Source organism: Bos indicus x Bos taurus, chromosome 4 (genome assembly GCF_003369695.1).
Source record: "Bos indicus x Bos taurus breed Angus x Brahman F1 hybrid chromosome 4, Bos_hybrid_MaternalHap_v2.0, whole genome shotgun sequence".
Lineage (NCBI taxonomy): Eukaryota > Metazoa > Chordata > Mammalia > Artiodactyla > Bovidae > Bos > Bos indicus x Bos taurus.
The window spans coordinates 70,997,754-71,011,090 of NC_040079.1; the positions used below are offsets into that span (position 1 = coordinate 70,997,754).

General features: G+C 37.6%; 1 protein-coding gene across 1 annotated transcript in view; it reads right to left on the reverse strand.

Annotated features, from left to right (window-relative positions):
• SLC26A4 (solute carrier family 26 member 4) overlaps positions 1-13,337 on the reverse strand; it is a 60,596-nt gene that overhangs the window by 37,323 nt on the left and 9,936 nt on the right. Inside the window, exons 3-7 of the mRNA XM_027539657.1 lie at positions 12,650-12,760; positions 10,765-10,949; positions 10,073-10,237; positions 3,290-3,442; positions 3,103-3,185 (exon numbers count right to left, since the gene is read on the reverse strand). Of these exons, the coding sequence (XP_027395458.1) occupies positions 3,103-3,185; positions 3,290-3,442; positions 10,073-10,237; positions 10,765-10,949; positions 12,650-12,760 (697 nt within the window). The remainder of the gene's footprint in view (positions 1-3,102; positions 3,186-3,289; positions 3,443-10,072; positions 10,238-10,764; positions 10,950-12,649; positions 12,761-13,337) is intronic.

Genomic DNA, 13,337 nt, shown 5'->3' on the forward strand with positions numbered 1-13,337 from the left:
TGATGTCTTTAATATCAAAGGTCTTTGATATCTAGGATATCTTTAAATGATATCCTAGCCGTTAAATGAGATTTACCCTGTATAAGAAGTGGGTCAGGTCTGTTACAGAGACAAAGAATGTAAGATGCTGAAACAGAGAAGTGGAAAATCCTTATTGAAGAGCCATGATACTGAAAATCTTCTTGAGTACCCCCAAAAGATTAAATGTATATGGTTATCAGAATGCTCCATAGTCACTATAGTTGTAGGATCAAACACTTACTATTTGACAAAACCAAAGCTACTCACCAACCATATAAAGAAATAAATTTACAAGTTTATAAGTATGCAATCATCCCCAAGTATGAAAATCAGAGAGGATTCCTTTCTTATGCCGCATCTTGATGATTATCTGTATGGCCAGTTCTCTGGCCGAAAAAAAAAAAAAAAATAATAATCTCCCTGACCTACCTAACACCTGAAGCTCCTTTCATAGGAAACTACACTTTTTCCCCTATAGTTGGAAGTGGTAATGTAGAAATAAGGTTCTTATAGAAAGCCATAGAAATCTAGAACCTGCTAATATCTTAATATTATCCAAAGTATTATCCTAAATCTAATATCCTAGAAATTGTTTAATCTACCTTTCTCTTTTTGTTGATTAGGGAACTGAGGCCCAGAAGAGTGAAGTACTTAGTAGGTCTGAGTGTGAATGTTAGATATTAGATGATTTCCTGAGTAGCCAGATCTGATTTGCCCTCTTAGAGCCTGCTGGTTAAGAAAAAGAGTTAGTGGGAGAATAGGGGGCCCTGGTTTGGGTGAATCCCAGTGGGATGCTCAGAAGCTGACCACACTTGGAGAAATTGTATATTTGGCCAAGAAAGGCAGTAGGGGAGTAGGGCAAGTGGTTATGGTTTGGGGGACGGTGTCATTGGACACTGAGCAATATTGACATATGGCATTGACTTTCAATGGGATTAAAGAAAACTGCCAGTAATGGCTGTGCTTTTACTCCCTTCTTGGGGGATTGACATGGGGAGGAGATGAAGAGGTGGGCACGCACAATCTATATTTTGTTTTGTTTTGGTTGCGCCACACAGCATGTGGCATCTTAGTTTCCTGACCAGGCACAGCACCCATGCCCCTGCATTGAAAGTGAGGGTTCTTAACCACTGGAAGGTTAAGTTCCACAATCACTCTTTTGTTCCTCTTTATTTCACCCTTCTCATCTCACGCTCCTTTCCTTGACCTTTTCCAATCTCTCCACATCATGCTTTCTTTTTCAGTTTTTGTTAATGTTGTTATACTTATTTCTGGGGTATCAAAAAGCTGAACAAGACAAGTGAGATCATTACCCTTGTGGAAGAGCTTATATATATATATATCCCGGGGGCCAGGCAGGTGAGGCAGACCGACCAATCATAACAGGTGGTCTGTCAGAGCATTCAACTTGACTAACGCAACAGTAAGAGGCTTGAGATCCATTTTCAGCAGGAGAGTATCCAGGAAATCTCTTGATAGGGCCAGAAAGGATCACTTGTGGCAGCAAAAAGGAGTGCCCAAAATCTAGTAATAGAACCTGGACTTAGGGGACAGGGCATTTGCCATGGACCTCCTCTAAGAGTTACACCTTAGGAAACCTGACAACGTGGATCTATAAAATATATTTTTAATGTAGCTGCTTGTAACTACTCAAATAATCTAGTTGTTAGGGTGAAAACACTGGAACTCAAGGAGCCACACTGCATCTTTTTATTACTAAATTTATACCAGCATTAGGATTCACTATCAAAATGTTGATCCTCTAACGTAAAGTTTCCCAAACTTACCTAATCATTAGAATCATATGAAGCTCCTTTGAAAAATATTAATTAGGTTCAGGATGAGAACCAGGAAGGAATTTGTGTTAACAAGACCTCCTGTGATTCATAGAAAAAAGTGAATTTGTGAAACACTGGAATGGATGATACATAAATTAAGCCCCATGTAGCCAGTTGTAACTTTTCTTTCTTTTTTTTAAATAGATTAGAAGAAATCATACAATTAATCTAATGTCATGGCAGCAGTTCCCCGTGGAATAAGCCCCGGGGCTGGGCTGGGCTGAGGAATTTCAATTAAGAGCATGAAAAACACAGAGTGTTATAGGTCCCTCAGCTACTATTCAATGGAAGGGAAACCGGTACTTACTTGTCATCTAATAGCAAGTCTAGTCATGAATGCTGTAAGTTAATGTTACAAATCTAATAAACATTTGCGTTTCTTTTTCACTGTCATATGATCAAATTATGATGTAGGGCCCTTGGTCCACTCTGCACTTTATGAAGGATCTCACTGGTGTTTTACAAGAAGCTGAAGCTGAGATTTCAGTGGTTTGTTATTATCTTTGTGTTGCTGGCTCAGATGGTAAAGAATCAGCCTGCAGTGGAGGAGGCCTGGGTTTGATCCCCAGATCAGGAAGATCTCCTGGAGAAGGGAATGGCAACCCATTCCAGTATTCTTGCCTGGAGACCTCTATGGACAGAGGAGCCTGGTGGACTACAATCACGGGGTCACAAAGAGTCAGACACAACTGAACAGCTAACACTTACACTATAGGAGAACCCCCCTCTGCCCCAGGGCCACAGAAATGGATGATGACAGAGGACAAAGACTCTTAGTTCCTTACTCTTTTAATTCACCAGACTATCAAAATATCAAACCAAAAGATCATGCACTTTATTTATAGGAACAAATGATATAATTATTATCCTAAGCTGATTATATGGAAGAGAATTTAGGCCAGATCTCCCTTTTTCTTTAAGCAGATTGTTCTCAGTACAATAAGCGTTACACACCATGATTCTGCTTATACTGTAATTGTATATGTGAGTTTAAATCAGGAGTCTGGAGTTAACCGTGCATGTCCTGCCATGTTTTAAGAATGTAAAGAAAAAGAGAGAGCATATAGTGCTGCTTTTAAACAAATGACTTGATCTTTACCTGATAGTTTGCACAAATGGGATATTTCTTTAAGATCATACACATGAGACTATTGAAGGATCACCAGTGAAATGAAGCTTGTTTCATTTAAATAGGAGGTACTGACAATGTATTATTAATGCCTAAGAGGAACTCCATACTCACCCACTTGGGATGGATTTAACAATGCCAGCATTATACTTTTTTTCCAGGTCAACTCCATACGAAATGGCAGTAGCTGCTATTGTCTGAAATAAAACAAAAAAGGTTTTAAAAAAGTTCATTTGTTTGAACAGTTCCTTTCTTACAAAGCTAATTAATGCTGAATTTTCTAATTATACATTCTACTTACCACAATCACCTCTATAGGAATAGGGACTGGGATTTTGTGTTTAAATCGATCATTTAATTCCTTAACTGCCATACAGATGATAATGGTGAGTAATCCAGCAATGAAATCAGCAAGATTAGTGTTACTAATATTTTGAAAAATCTCAATCAGTGTCTGTAAAAAAAAATAATTTCATATACCTCCTGTATTAAAAATCACATCATAATCAAAGAGCACTTAAGAATTTCATGTAAAATTAAAAAAATTTTAATTTGTGTTTGTTAATACAGACACCATTAACTTCCAACCCTTGCAATGTAAATACCAAGTTGGTAATGATGGTTAACTTCGAGTGGCAAAAGTATGGGTGATTTCTGCTTTCTTATTTTAGCTTATCTGTATTTTTTACAATAAAAATGATATCTTTTAAAAGAAAGTATATCATCATATACTGTCTTTTGCTTGCAGAAAAGCTTTGAAATTTTATACCTTAAGTAGCTTTACAGGTGCTACTAAGTGACCTAATTTTCATCATGTTGATATGTATTATTGAGATTAAAAACAGAAATCAAAAGTCCTGGTTAACCAATATTTTAGGTTAAACTTTCACTAAACATGAATGATACAGATGTTAATAAAAATTCCTAAAATTCTTCATATGTAGATACATATGGATTCATCCATTCTTTATGGCAAAGAAAAGCTATTGAATTGATATATAGGTCAAGTAGAAATTTTTGGAAATTAATTTGGTACTTAGTTCAAACTTGAACTATGATCATTTAAATAAAACTAACTCTTTCAAAAAAAAAAAGCAAGAGAGTTCCAGAAAAACATCTATTTCTGCTTTATTGACTATGCCAAAGCCTTTGACTGTGTGGATCACAATAAACTGTGGATAATTCTTCAAGAGATGGGAATACCAGACCACCTGACCTGCCTCTTGAGAAATTTGTATGCAGGTCAGGAAGCAACAGTTAGAACTGGACATGGAACAACAGACTGGTTCCAAATTTGGAAAGGAGTACATCAAGGCTGTAACAGTGCTTATTTAACTTATATGCAGAGTACATCATGAGAAACGCTGGGCTGGAAGAAGCACAAGCTGGAACCAAGATTGCTGGGAGAAATACCAATAAAGTCAGATATGCAGATGATAGCACCCTTATGGCAGAAAGTGAAGAGGAACTAAAGAGCCTCTTGATGAAAGTGAAAAAGGAGAGTGAAAAAGTTGTCTTAAAGCCCAACATTCAGAAAACTAAGATCATGGCATCTGGTCCCATCACTTCATGGCAAATAGATGGGGAAACAGTGGCTGACTTTACTTTTTGGAGCTCCAAAATCACTGCAGATGGTGATTGCAGCCATGAAATTAAAAGACACTTGCTCCTTGGAAGGAAAGTTATGCCCAACCTAGACAGCATATTAAAAAGCAGAGACTTTACTTTGTCAACAAAGGTCCATCTAGTCAAGGCTATGGTTTTTCCAGTAGTCATGTATGGATGTGAGAGTTGGACTATAAAGAAAGCTGAGTACAGACTCTTGAGAGTCCCTTGGACTGCAAGGAGATCCAATAAGTCCATCCTAAAGGAGATCAGTCCTGGGTGTTCATTGGAAGGACCCATGTTGAAGCTGAAACTCCAATACTTTGGCTACCTGATGAGAATAATTGACTCATTTGAAAAGACCCTGATGCTGGGAAAGATTGAGGGAAGGAGGAGAAGGGGACAACAGAGGATGGGATGGCTGGATGGTATCACTGACTCCATGGACATGAGTTTGGGTGGACTCCGGGAGTTGGAGATGGACAGGGAGGCCTGCCATGCTGCAGTCCATGGGGTTGCAAAGAGTTGGACATGACTGAGCAACTGAACTGAACTGAACTCTTTCCAAGTGGACATAAATCCAATTCAAGAAAAACTAGTTTATTTTGTAAATAGGAGGTTTCTGGGACTCAAGGGAGATTAGTAAGGAAGACTCTCAAGAGAGAATACTAATACCATTGTTATAGGAACTTCCATAGAAGGCATGATTTTAGAAGGTTCTTCCAGACAAGTAAACTCCCAGTGAAGGTTACTTTCCTTTGAATGAGTCCTTTTATAGATATGTATTTCATATGAAGATAAAATATTGCTTCAAATAATTATAACAACAATCTGGTAACAGTTATGTATAGTGATCACCAAGTAACGTAGGAGTCATCTTGCCAGCAACCTCATTCTTTGGAAAACTTTCAAGAGTAAGGGATGAGAGGAGAAGCCATTGTGTAAGCAAAATACATTCCACCAAGTGCTTGAACTAGAGTTCAAGAATCTGACTTGTGGGAAGGCTCTTGGATTTTCACCCAGTATTTTTGTCCTTGCTTTAAACCCAATACTAGCATGTTTACTTTGAACACTTTCCAGAGGCAGTATAATTGCTAGAGGCATATACATTGATAGTAACAAGATGAAGCCAGTGATAGCAAGGTGAAAAAGAAAACAAATCACAAACTATACAAGCAGACACAACAACTCAAGAATTTAAGGCATCTACCATAGCAGTGCAGGCTTCCCATTGCTAGTAGTAAAGAACCGCCTGCCAATGCAGGAGACGTAAGAGACGTGGGTTCAATTCCCTGGTCAGGAAGATCCACTGGAGGAGGAAATGGCCACCCACTCCAGTATTCTTGCCTGGAGAATCCCATGGACAGAGGAGCCTGGCCGGCTATCGTCCATCAGGTCAAAAAGAGTCAGACACGACTGAAGCAACTTAGCACACTTAGGGCTGTGTACTACAGCCCTAAATAACTCGGAGTCTTGAAGGTATTGCTATCCAGTTCTTTATATAATCAAATTTCTTGATGATGACCCTCATTAATTCATGAGCTAAACATAATACTTCAATTAACTGTCTACACAATAAAGGTTTACTTTCAACGCAAGATGGAAAAATTCAAACTTAAGAACAATATGAACAACCATCCCAACCCTAAAAATTTTCACCTTACAAAAATGATCACTATAGGATTTTCATGAAATCTATGAGTCTCACTTAGACCTTTGAATAAAAAGCATCTGTGACTGTATTAAAAATGTAATATGAAAAAAATAAAATAAATGTAATGTGAGTTGCAAAAACCAAAATCAGTTTACATTACACAATTACATCAAACAAGGCTTATGAATATATCAGTTGCCTATATTGAATATTTATTCAGAATCTCTTATGAAAAGTTATACAAAAGAAAGCTTAATATATGTGGAAATAAAACTCACCCATATAAACTGAAGTAGTCAGATTGTATTAATATTCCAAGATACAGAAATGAGACTTAAGAAAGCACTGAAAAGTAATTCTAACTTATTAATAGTTTAATAAATTAAATTAAAATACTAACTAAAATATGTTTAAAATATGGATACACTTATGATTCCATATTTCAGCCTAGTATTCTGACCAGGCAAATCAAGATAATAAAACTTTTCAGAAATGGGTAATATTTTATTATATTTCCTACTATGCTTGGAGAATTTTAGAACCATTTCATTTAAAGAATTTCTTCCTACTGGGTGTATGAAGCCATAAGTTAAAAATTATACCTGTATTACATATGAGGAAATTCATTAGTTAACTTTTGGTGCCAAATTTATTTTAATTCATCTTGTCTCTATGAATATAACAAACCCCTTGCTGTCAGGAATTTCCTCCTACCAGAACTTCTGTGCATATATAAGATCAACCCTTAAAGTGTTACTTTTGTTTTATAATGGCTTCATTTTTACATACGGAAATAGGTTCTAAGTAACGAATCTGATCAAGCTTGGGGGTAGCTTTCAAAACTCTCACCATCTGGGCAGAACTTTTCAATGTGGTCTTCCTTCTTGTTAGGGAGGAAATGGGGACACAGAGCCAATTTAGTCAGCAAGCAGAAAGACTTCCCTTGTCTATCAAGACAGACCACTCAGAGTGAATGGTAGGAAAACATATCCAGTTTGAAATGGACTGCATGATTTACTTACATAATTGAGTAGGTACACGGTAGCTTGAGTATCACTAATTCTGAACTCTGCCAACACCTTGTCATTTTCTTTCTGTAGCCTCTATTTTTTTTTTTTTTTGGCCACACAGCATGTGGGATCTTAGTTTCCCAACCAGGGATAGAACCTGTGCCCTCTGAACTGGGGACATGGAATCTTAACCACTGGATCACTAGGGACATCCCTCCCTTCTGCATCTTATACCCAGCCATCTCTGGCATTTGTAAACTGAAGTTTCTATTTTTCTTTCTTTTCCATTGTTTCCTCCTCCAATTATTTATATTCATTATTTCCTTTTTCTTTTTTTTTGAGAGAGGAGCAGGCAGATGATCCAAAGCACAAGTTTATAACAAAAGGGATGTTAACTCCGTTCCAGGGAAATCCATCTTACAACAACCTTACAGTCTTTCCTGGAGGAATCCACAAATGCCCTGCATTTGTTGAAGGATTCTTTCATGAATAATCACAACCGGTAATATCATAAGCAGAATTCTCTGTTCAGGTACTGAGCGGCTCATTCAACCCTTATGCAATTATTTCCAGACCTGCTGTTTCTTCTTTTTTCAGAAAAGCAAGCTTATATTCACCCTCACACAAGGATGACTGAAGTATCTTTATCCAACTTGGCTGACCTGTGAGGAATGGCTTGCAGAATTCTCTAACACATTCTAACCTGAGGCTTCAAGAATAATGTTCAACACAACATAAGGCACATAATAGCTTAATATTTTTGACCTTGTTCTATCTAGCATTTCCTAGTTTACTTTGGTCTCTGTTGAAAGTGGAGTTATTTGCAGTAAGCTTTATCTTAAACATGTCCTAAGAGACCAGAAAAACTGTGAAATTTCATTCCCCCCATCTTCAGAAGTCCAACAGTGACCAAGGACCCAGATTACCTATCAGGCTGGGCCTCCTGTTATCTGTGAGGATGCAGGCCTAGCAATGTTCATACAGGGAGGTGAGCACACTCAGTCAGGGGTATCTTGGTAGATTCAGGAGTCAGTGGGTTTGTACAAGGAGTGAAAAGCCCCTGGCACATGGCAGGTTTCAATAAATACTTATTGAAAAGATGAATGGATGATAATAAAGGGATGAATGAATGAACAGTTGATAGAGAAAATAAGAAAGCAAAAAACAAACAACAACAAAAACCACAGTGTGTAGAGACTGCAAAAATGAGAGAACCTGTCAGAAAAAGGCAATCAGATGATCTCAAAGCAAACCTAGGACTTGGTAGGGAAAAAGAAGTCAAATATGACATGCCCAGAATCACATCATATTTAATCATAGGATCATAAGTGGTAGAACCAAGACTCCAAAGTTCATAGTCTTGATCACTATGTTAAACTGCCTCCTCTACCTAGTCCTGGGCTTCTCCAATGGCTCAGCAGGTAAAGAATCCACCTGCAATGCAGGAGACACAGGAGATCCTCTGGAGGAAGAAATGGCAACCCACTCCAGTATTCTTGCCTAGGAAATCCCATGGACTGAGTGAGGAGCCTGGTGAGCTACAGTTGAAAGGGTTACAAAGGGTCAGGGATAACTGAGCTGTTGAGCAAGTATGCATCTAGTGCCACTGCTCAGCATGGTATCTGGCTCATAATAGACACTTGGTAATATTTGTTGAATGGATAAAGTAATGCTAATGTTTAATGGAACTACGGCAATGCTGCAAACTTCAGCAAACCCTTGACCAACTCACTAATTTTTAGATAGGTATGCACAGCCTTACCTCATTTTAAAAGAAATTAAAGGTCATTAGAATACACGGGTCATTAAAGGACTCCATTCTTAATCCTAGCACATTGTATTTGGTATCATTCTCCCCAAGCTAGAGTGACATCATGTTACTATTATCACCACTTTTCAAGCATCGATAATATGCTCTATATAGAACACATATTTAGATCCAAGAACTTTTTCAAATCTAATTAGTGTGAAATACATCCTTCTTTTGCATCTCTTTTGCATGTTGAATCATCTCCGAATCTAACGTTCCTTTTCATCTATAATTGCTGGGACATTTACATTATGCATTTTATGGACTCTCAGAGTTAAAAAAGGCTTTAGAGATACATCTCCAATCATTTCACTTTATAAATAAAAAAGAAAATAAGTCTTGAGATGTGAAATAATAAGTAATTTCAGCTTAGTTCCCAAACCAGAGATTGTACCCACCTCCCCTGCAGTATAAGCAGAGTCTTAACCTATGGCCCGCCAGGAAAGCCCCTCAAAATAACACTCTTTTTTTGAGTACTTTGTTACTCATCAGCCCCTAGGCCATGGGCTTCTCATACAGCCTTATTTAACTTAATTTGTAGATATTATTACCAACTCCATTTTGCAGGGAAGGAAGCAGAGGCATATCAATTTGCTCATGCAATAGAGCAAATAATAAATAACAGAGTCAGGATATATGTGAATCTTGGTCATCGAAACTGAGTTTTCAGCCACTATCCTACACCCTGTGTCCAAAGTCACTTAGCTTGTCAGAGGCAAGGTTGAGAATGGAACTCAAGTGTGCTGCCTCCCAAACCAGTCTTCAGTATAAAACTTTGCTTTTATTAATATTTTGAAGATTGATGACACTTCTGAAACCATACTGACCCACTGAAAACAATGATTTGCAAACTCTGCCTTCTTCAATGTGACTCCTGGTGCTACTACTTCTTTCAGAGAAGAATGTTGTCAATGGCTCCCAAAGCATGACATGGAGGAGCTTATACTCTCCAGACTCAGGTTCAACAGGAAAAGTGAGCCATCCCTGGAGGCAAGCAACACTTACATAGATGATGGAGAGAATTCCATTATAGTTTTTGGTTGAAACATTGAGGACAATCTTTAGCTGTGAGACCAACACTTGGAAGGCAGCAGCTGTTGTGAATCCACCAACCAAAGGATCTGCCAGATACCTCACTATGAATCCAATCTGCAAACCTCCAAATATCAACTAGAACAAGAAGGAAGGAAAAATTAAATGCTTGCCTGGGAGAAGGACCAACACTTTTGAACTATTCATGAATTAAAACTTAATACCAACTAAAACTCTGGCCCTACCTCTCCCATCCACCATTCTAAAATTTGAAAAACATGTGTAGTATGAAAGTACTTCTAGATATATAATAAAAATTCATGTAGGTTTTCTTCCTGTGACTTGTAGGTTTCATGGCTCCAGTGACCAGAATATTTTTTGTCTCTTTATGGGTCCTGGCACAGCTCCCTTCTCCTATTTTCATTCTAATCACACATGTTCCTCTGTCTTGTTTTTTCTGTCTCTGACTTTGATGATTAAGTGAGCCTTAATAAGTGGAGGCTTGCTATTTTAGCATCTGACCTAAAACAGTGTAACTTAAAAAATAGCTTTGAGAGTCTTAAATTGATTTGTTTTGCTTTTAAATGAGTCTTTAAGTCCACGTGCTTAACAGTTCTTTCAGATACAAATCCTGCCAACCTCTATATCGCTTGTAAGCCCATTACCTGTATGATTCCAACCAAAAGAGTAAGGGTGCTCGCAATCAATACTCTTGCTGCATCTCTAGCTGCAAAGTCTATTATGGTGGTATTCAGTGCAGTTCCATTACTGCTAGATACAAGAAAGTGTTCGTCGGGGGCCATGCTCAGAACAACAGATCCCACCATTAAACTGACCACTGGGAAAGGTCCTGGGGGAAAAAAGTCATTATCAATTAATAATTGTTAATCACTTGTAAATCAACTATACTTCAATTAAAAAAACTAAAAAACAATATTTATTATTAATTGCAAATGCTTAGGTTCAACATGTCTACACAGGATTAAAGATGCATCTGAAGTAATTAGCTGTGATTGGGAAAATACTGTTTGTTCACAAAAGAAGCTAAAAAGCAGATGTTTCAAGGCATTCATGACCCAGTAATGAGCAAGAGAGATGTGCAGGTGGGTCACTATACTACAGCTCTCAGACACTTTGCATTACACAGGAGGGCTGTCTAAACTGTGTGTGATCTTCTTGTGTATGGGTAGGAACAAGGGGATGGAGCGGGGAGTTGTCAAGAAAGGTTTCCCGGCAGAAATGGCATATTAGCTGAATCCTTACTTGTTCCATCTTATTTTTATTCCATGTAAGTTTATTTCCTAGAGCATCCAGTGTCCTGATCTCTGTGGAGCTGAGGACCTTGATCAATATCACAAGGTCAAAATTTGGTTAAAGAAATAGCTAAAGTAAAAAACAAACAAAAAATAGCAAAGGTAGTGTAGACTTTCTCTTTTTCTTTTTCCAAGACAAATTATTTTTTCATATCAAATATCACTCTGTAGGCTTCTACATTTCAAAAAGTACTTTTCTTTCAGCAGCTGCTCTATCACTACTGATATTTGTATCTATGATGATGAGGATCCTATCCTTTGATCATGGAAGGCTTTACCAGTTAGAAGGACTCAGTACCAAAATCCAGTAATCTGAAGTGTCTAAATGTATAGAATACCAGAGAGAAAAAAAATCAACTTCCATGTTCCTTACCTTGTCATGCATTTGGTACTAATCAACTCTCCCAGGTAAGGAAGTTCTTTTAATCATTAATCTCCTCCTGATCTCCCTTTATAGACAAGGAAATATTCCAGACACTGGCAGAAATATTATACAACTAAGGAGAAGGATAAGGGTTGGAGATAGAGCAGTAGATGGCTCTATTTGTTTCAAGAGGATTGCCCAGGTAGACATGTCTAGCCAGCAGATGGATGTAGGCGAAAACTTATCTCAAGTATAAATGTCAACGTTGCAAAATAGCATTAAAACATTCATTTACTAGAACATTCTAGCAGAAGAAAATTCAAATTTCAGGAACATCAGGAAATAAACCTATTTGGGGCTATACCAAGAAGGAAAGCCAAGCTTAGTTTCTAAATTGTTTTGGCATAATTTTCCCAGTCTTCAAATATTAGTGACTTAAAATAACTACGTTCTTTAATAAGACAATGAATATGTATTTGATGAACATAATTTAGTAAAGCTAATTTAATCTAGCAAAACAGGTTCAAAGACCTCTTCAAGATTCTTTTCCCTTATCATTTTTCATTTTAGAACACTTTCTAAATAGAGTCAAATGTGTTAACATTTTTGAAAAGTCAAACATGGCAAGATTTGAAGGTAGTCTATAATTTTTTAACCATCTTTCAATTTTCTCCTCTTCATTATAAAAAAAGTTAGGTGTAAAGCCACCTAATAGCATAGTATTTTGAAAGCTAAGGAGAAACCTTTGCATCACTGAATAGGAAAGCCCTATCTTGCTAGAAAACAGTAACAAAGATAGGGAAGCAGAACACACATAATATAGCCCAAACACGTTCAGTGTGAACAAACAGAATTGTATATGCTTATAATTACCAACTGAGATGTGTCTTGATGTTCCAAAAATAAAGTACGTCAGGATAGGAAAAAAAGCAGAGTAGAGACCATATCCGACAGGAACAGCAGCTAGTAGAGCATACGCCATGCCTGAAAATACATCCAAAATGGTCAAGTTCAGGAACAAGCTTTGTGTCTACTGGACAGAGAAAAGCCTTTTCATAGGTCTCTTTAATTTGCAGCTCATCTTGAGTGATCTCCTTATTTTGCACATGGTCTGTGGCTATGCTAGGATGCAGAACGTGATTCAAATCATCTACTCAAAAGAACTGACACAACTGATCAGTAATTCAACCATCCACTCAGGTGAGTCGGGGGAAAAGCTGTTGATTAAAAACTTGATCAGTTCTATTCAAAGGTCTAGTCTGGCTTTGTCTGAATTAAGTGTTTCTCTGAGTAATGAGGAACATATGTACTTTCTCCTTTCTTGTTGGGGAACAGAAGTTAGATCCAAACAAAGAAAAAAATCTGACCTTTGTACATAGCACTAGGAGATCAACACCTTCGCTAGGCTTCCCCAAGGGGTTTCCGGGTCCATGAATGTCACGCTGTATGCAGAATCTCAGCCTTCCCTTGTACATGGGGGTTGGAAGGCAACAATGTGTTGGGGTTTGGGAGTTTTGTTTTGGGCCTTAAACAGTGAACATTTATTTTTTAGAGTTCTGAA